At 43.6% G+C, this 7,217-nt stretch overlaps 1 protein-coding gene across 1 annotated transcript in view; it reads right to left on the bottom strand.

Annotated features, from left to right (window-relative positions):
• HSD17B4 (hydroxysteroid (17-beta) dehydrogenase 4) overlaps nucleotides 1-6,794 on the bottom strand; it is a 100,182-nt gene extending 93,388 nt beyond the window's left edge. Inside the window, exon 1 of the mRNA XM_010846608.1 lies at nucleotides 6,570-6,794. Coding sequence (XP_010844910.1) covers nucleotides 6,570-6,627 — 58 coding nt within the window. The 5' untranslated portion in view covers nucleotides 6,628-6,794. The remainder of the gene's footprint in view (nucleotides 1-6,569) is intronic.
• Nucleotides 6,795-7,217: the final 423 nt, after the last annotated feature.

Raw genomic sequence — 7,217 nt, 5'->3', positions numbered from 1 at the left:
ACTCATTGCCAAATTCAGACTTAAATTGAAGAAAGTGGAGAAAACCACTAGACCATTCAGGTATGACCTAAATCAAATCCCTTACGATTATACAGTGGAAGTGAGAAATAGATTTAAGGGACTAGATCTGATAGAGTGCCTGATGAACTATGGACGGAGGTTCGAGACATTGTACAGGAGACATGGATCAAGACCATCTCCAAGAAAAAGAAATGCAAAAAGGCAAAATGGCTGTCTGAGGAGGCTTAACAAATAGCTGTGAAGAGAAGAGAAGCAAAAAGCAAAGGAGAAAAGGAAAGATATAAGTACCTGAATGCAGAGTCCAAAGAATAGCAAGGAGAGGTAAGAAAGCCTTCCTCAGTGATCAATGCAAAGAAATAGAAGAAAACAACAGAATGGGAAAGACTAGAGATCTCTTCAAGAAAATTAAGAGATACCAAGGGAACATTTCATGCAAAGATGGGGTTAATAAAGGACAGAAATGGTATGGACCTAACAGAAGCAGAAGATATTAAGATGTGCCAAGAATACACAGAACTGTACAAAAAGATCTTCACAACCCAGATAACCACGATGGTGTGATGACTCACCTAGAGCCAGACATCCTAGAATGCGAAGTCAAACAGGCCTTAGGAAGCATCACTACGAACAAAGCTAGTGGAGTGATGGAATTCCAGTTGAGCTATTCAAATCGTAAAAGATGATGCTGTGAAAGTGCTGTACTCAATATGTCAGCAAATTCAGAAAACTCAGCAGTGGCCACAGGACTGGAAAAGGTCAGTTAAGTCCAATCCCAAAGAAAGGCCATGCCAAAGAATGCTCAAACTACCACACAATTGCACTCATCTCACACGCTAGCAAAGCAATGCTTGAAATTCTCCAAGCCAGGCTTCGGCAATATGTGAACCATTAATTTCCAGATGTTCAATCTGGATTTAGAAAAGGCAGAGGAACCAGAGATCAAATTGCCAACATCCACTGGAGCATCAAAAAAACAAGAGAGTTCCGAAAAAACAAAATAGTTCCATCTATTTCTGCTTTATTGACTATGCCAAAGCCTTTGACTATGTGGATCACAATAAACTGGAAAATTCTGAAAGAGACAGGAATACCAGACTACCTGACCTGCCTCTTGAGAAACCTGTATGCAGGTCAGGAAGCAACATTTAGAACTGGACATGGAACAACAGATTGGTTCCAAATAGGAAAAGGAGTACATCAAGGCTATATATTGTCACCCTACTTATTTAATTTATTTGCAGAGTACATCATGAGAAACACTGGGCTGGAAGAAGCACAAGCTGCAATCAAGATTGTCAGGAGAAGTATCAGTAACCTGAGATATGCAGATGACACTACCCTTACAGCAGAAAGTGAAGAAGAACTAAAGAGCCTCTTGATGAAAGTGAAAGAGGAGAGTGAAAAGTTGGCTTAAAGCTCAACATTCAGAAAACTAAGATCATGGCATCCGGTCCCATCACTTCAAGGCAAATAGATGGGGAAACAGTGTCAGACTTTATTTTTGGGGGCTCCAAAATCACTGCAGATGGTGATTGCAGCCATGAAATTAAAAGACACTTACTCCTTGGAAGGAAAGTTATGACCAACCTAGACAACATATTAAAAATCAGACAACATATTAAAAACCTTTGTCAACAAAGGTCTGCTTAGTCAAGGCTATGGTTTTTCCAGTAGTCATGTATGGATGTGAGAGTTGGACTATAAAGAAAGCTGAAAGCGGAAGAATTGATGCTTTTGAACTGTGGTGTTGGCAAAGACTCCTGAGAGTCCCTTGGACAGCAAGGAGATCCAACCAGTCCAACCTAAGGAGATCAGTCCTGGGTGTTCATTGGAAGAACTGATGTTGAAGCTGAAACTCCAGTATTTTGGCCACCTGATGCGAAGAGCTGACTCATTTGAAAAGACCCTGATTCTAGGAAAGATTGAGGGCAGGAGAAGAGGACAGCAGAGCATGAGATAGTTGGATGGCATCACCGACTCAATGGACATGATTTTGGGTAAACTCTGGGAGTTGGTGATGGACAGGAAGGCCTGTCGTGCTGCAGTTAATGGGGTCGCAAAGAGTCAGACACAACTGAGCAAATGAACTGAACTGAACTGAATTTAAATTAATTCATAAATAAGTAAACAAATAACAAAAGGAGACAGCTAAATTATCAAGCTCTTCCATAAAGAACCAAAATTATAAATTTTTCCAAAACTAAACGATCATCAAATAATTTACTTTAAAATTTAATCTACTCTAAATGGATGATCAAGAACCCAGCCAATACAGTAACTCAAGCCTCTTCATATTTTATCAGATCAAGGCTGAAACACTAGATTTAAACATGAGGTTTTCAACGAAATCAGTACTCATGACCAGAATGCAAAAAATGGTAACAAAGTAGAAAATCATCAGATGAAAGGAATGGGACACATCTCTAGTAGAGATTGATCTCAGTTAATCAGAGTATTATCTCAAAACCAAGCTATACAATTCTCTGAAAAGGTATGTGAGTAATCTACTTTTATCATAATGGCCCAAGCAAACTGTACACAAATCTGTACATAAAGTTAACACTACCACTAGTCCATTAACAGATTCACTGGGTCCTCCCATGTTTGTGTATCCATGCTTATATAAACGTCATTTAAATACTTTATGTGTTAGTCTGTCTCCCCAAATAAACTAGAAGGTTCTTAAAGGATGAGATTTATATCATTCTTTTTCATTTCCCACAATGACCAGCACAACTGTAGAGTCAAAATGCACAAAAAAATTAAATTCAAGAGTCTCTATTTTCTCTTAATCTGCTTTCAAAGCCTGTCTTAACTTTCTCCTGCACCTAAGTTCACTGTCAACCATCCTCTCTTCCCTATTTCTCTTCTGACCGTATCTTCTTTCACACTGTCAAAAATCAGTTGATTCTTTTCTCACAGTGCTTGTTCAGTGCTCTTCTCAGTGGGATTGACTGCCCTCTGCTTCAAGTTAACGGAGTCTCTGAGACTAACTTCTTGGACTATTTCACTTTCCAGGTTTACCCAAAGGAGGTCAAACAACTTCAAAGTCCCTCCTGACTTCAGAATTTCCAACTACTCACACACTTCTTACTATCTCCAGTCGACAGCTTGCTATTTTATAACCATTTCAGATTCACAACGGCCAGACTCCCACTTCCACTGCCCAATTCCATCACTCTCACATTTCCATCCCCAGCAACCGCTACTACCATCTGTTAATAAATACAACTTCCTGTTACACCACACATCATGGCAAAATTGTTTACCGGCTAGACAATTCTGACAGAGAAGGCAATGGCATCCCACTCCAGTACTCTTGCCTGGAAAATCTCATGGATGGAGGAGCCTGGTAGGCTGCAGTCCATGGGGTCACTAAGAGTCGGACATGACTGAGCGACTTCACTTTCATTTTTCACTTTTCACGCATTGGAGAAGGAAATGGCAACCCACTCCAGTGTTCTTGCCTGGAGAATCCCAGGGATGGGGGAGCATGGTGGGCTGCCTGCCGTCTATTGGGTCGCACAGAGTCGGACATGACTGAAGCGACTTAGCAGCAGCAGTAGCAGACAATTCTGAAACTTATTCCAAGTTGCCCAATAAACTCTTCAATATTCCAAGCTAAACAACAGCACCTGAATAGTGCCAAGATATTTCTTTTCATTTCAGAATATGAGTGAGTTGGAGTCAGACTCATTCCCAGACACAGGCCTGGCAAGCATTCACAGCCACCCTCCTGGGATGTTCAGCAGTTACGCAGTTCTACAGATACATATCCTTAAAGGAGAATGCCAAGGCCTCAAGGGCAACAGTCTGTGTTATGGGACTGCAATTAGATCTCAGTCTTTCTTTTCTAATGATGACCCAATGTAAGTCTCAACTTTCCCACATGTATCTGCTCCAGATGAGTATTCAAATTTAATGGCTAGTAACTGTAGCATAATCCAGGTTCTTTAAAATATGGATCAGTTTATAAACAAGAGGCGCTAAATCCAGAATTCTCTAATAACAACTCATTAGTTCAGTTCAGTCACTCAGTCGTGTCCGACTCTTTGAAACCCATGGACTCAGCACACCAGGTTTCCCTGTCCATCACCAACTCCGGGAGCTTGCTCAGACTCACATCCACTGAGTCCGTGATTTCTACACTCTTCTCCAGTAGTATATTGGACACCTATCAACCTGGGGAGTTCATCTTTCAGTGTCATATCTTTTTGCCTTTTCATACTATTCAAAGAGTTCTCAAGGCAAGAATACTGAAGTGGTTTGCCATTCCCTTCTCCAGTGGACCATGTTTCATCAAAATTCTCCACCATGACCCGTTCGTCTTGGCTCACAGTTTCACTGACTTAGACAAGGCTGTGGTCCATGTGAACAACTTATTAATACTTCACAAAATCAATTTAGTGAGTTTTAATCTGCATTTACTTAATGAAACAGAATAGGAAAGTTCAAAGTGCACTGAATGTACTATTTTTCAAATACAGATTGTGTGTGTGTGTGTGTGTGTGTGTATACTGGGTATTGGCATATAACTGTTATTTCATACTGTGAATCACTCACTGTCAAAAAATGGCTTAAAACATGAGTGCATTACTTATTTTCAGCAAAAACTAAGTGTAAACAAAATGTTTTCCCCAAAACATATGATGATTTCAGAATGAAAATAGCTACAGATATAAAACATTTGACCACTAATTAATACTAAAGACATTTTCTAAAAGGAAGCATGAGAATCCATTTTATATATGAAAATATGTATGATTTAACCCTGGTGGCTCAGAGCATAAAGAGTCTGCCTGCTATGCAGGAGACTCAGCTTTAATCCCTGAGTGGGGAAAATCCCCTGGAGAAGGAAATGGAAACCCACTCCAGTATTCTTGCCTGGGAAATTCCATGGACAGAGTAGCCTGGCAAGCCCCAGTTCATGGGGTCGCAAAGAGTTGGACATGTCTGAGCGACTGACTTCACTTCAACTGTCAGAACGCCATTGTGACTTTTAATATATAATTTAAATTAATTCTGCATTAGGTCCATTTTTGGTATAAGGCACTACCAGTAGGTAATCAAAGGCCCATAAGGTCAAGAATCTTACACCTCAGTTCACTTCAGTTCAGTCACTCAGTCATGTCAGACTCTTTGAGACCCCATGAACTGCAGCACGACAGGCTTCCCTGTCCCTCACCAACTCCTGGAGTTTACTCAAACTCATGTCCATTGAGTCAGTGATGCCATCCAACCATCTCATCCTCTGTCGTCCCTTTCTCCTCCCACTTTCAATCTTTCCCAGCATCGGGGTCTTTTCCAATGAGTCAGTTCGCATCAGGTGGCCAAAGTACTGGAGTTTCAGCTTCACCATCAGTCCCTCCAAAGAACATTCAGGACTGATTTCCTTTTGGATTCACTGGCTGGATCTCCTTGCAGTCCAAGGGGCTCTCAAGAGTCTTCTCCAACACCACAGTTCAAAAGCATCAATCCTTCAGCACTCAGCTTTCTTTATAGTCCAATTCTCACATCCATACATGACTACTGGAATAACCATAGCTTTGACTGGACGGACCTTTGCACTTGGAATAATGTAAAATCTCACTGCAAAGCATCCATGTAGGTATGAGTAGTTTGTCTTAATTTCTGTCCTTTAAAAATAAGAGTTATTTCACATAACAAATTTCCACTTTGCTTCTGGTCGGGCCCACTTCAGAAAGACCTCTGCTCTCCAGTTCCTAATGCCCCACACCACACTCACTTTACTCCTCTATCGCCTGCCTGAGTCCAGCAGTCACTTGAGTTTACAACTCCATGCCAAGACTCCAATGGACTTGACAGTACTGTGCTTGGCTTGATAAGCAAAAGGAGAACTCTTACCAGATGCGCTTTTCAAAAGGAAGGCCCTCTCAAGAGCTTAAAAATCATCCGACAGAGGAAAAGACAACTGACTTTTCAAAGGCAAGGGGCTGACATCTCTACTACTGGGGGCAAGGGGTGGGGAGTGATTCCAATCACCAGATGGCTTTTCTGCCATGTTTAAAAGACTTGACAGAGGCCTAGAGAATCTATTGACAGGAAGAGTTACAATTGATACGCACAGATGAGCGCTGGAATGAACTTTCACCTAGTTTTGGAACCCGCAGCCCAGCCTGGCCTCTGTCTTCTCAAGATCCAAAGCCTTGAGGGACCGGGCGGGGCGGGGGGTGCGGGGGTGCGGCAGGGCGGCCCGGGAGGGGGTGTGGAGGTGAGGAAAGTTGCACCAGGAGTTTCTGGGTCCCCACTCAAGGCTGGCCAGCCCCACCTCTCCACCCTCAGGAGATTCGGCGACCGGAGAATAGTCATTGTCCGTCCTCCCACTCCCACCCTCACCAAGTCCAATCACTTGCTCCCCAAGCCGCCTAGTCACCGCGGCCCGCAGCTCAGATGCTCGGACCGCAGCTACAGCTGCGTGCGTAACCCCGACCAAAGCGGGTAAAAAAAAAAAAAAAAAAAGTGGGGGCCGGGGGGTTCCCAGCAGGACAGTGAGCTGGACACCCGCCCTCCAGCCTTCACGTACTCACCTCCCCCCGCGCCGGTAACCAGTGCCACCCTCCCGTTGAACCTCAAGGTCGAGGCCATAAGTCTAGTCTGCAGCGGCACACACACACACCAGCAGAAGTAGTGCCGAGTGGAGTTCAGACTCCGAGGCAGCTAAAACGGAGGGAGTGGCAGGTTCAGGCTGGTAGCGAGCGACCTGCCAGTTTCTGAGAAGGAGAGGGACGCGGTAGTTTTCCAAGCGCGGCTGCGCGGAGATCCCTTGGAACTCTGGGAAATGTAGTCCAACATTCCTCCAGTTGCGGCCCTGCTCAAGAGACTTGGCTCAAAAGGACCAGTTCTGCCGCAGGAAGTAATGGGAGCTCTTAAGATGGCAACCCACTCCAGGACTCTTGCCTGGAAAATCCCATGGACAGAGGAGCCTGGTAGGCTGCAGTCCATGGGGTCACTAAGAGTCGGACACGACTGAGCGACTTCACTTTCACTTTTCACTTTCATGCATTGGAGAAGGAAATGGCAACCCACTCCAGTGTTCTTGCCTGGGCGGAGCCTGGTGGGCTGCCATCTATGGGGTCGCAGAGTCAGACACGACTGAAGCGACTTAGCAGCAGCAGCAGCAAACAATGCTTTCTAAATAGTTACTAAATAGCTTCAATATTATCCAATTATCAAGC

Source organism: Bison bison, unplaced genomic scaffold, assembly GCF_000754665.1.
Source record: "Bison bison bison isolate TAMUID 2011002044 unplaced genomic scaffold, Bison_UMD1.0 scf7180017864238, whole genome shotgun sequence".
Lineage (NCBI taxonomy): Eukaryota > Metazoa > Chordata > Mammalia > Artiodactyla > Bovidae > Bison > Bison bison.
Note: the sequence above shows the minus strand (reverse complement) of the source record. Positions and strands in the feature narration are given on the sequence as shown.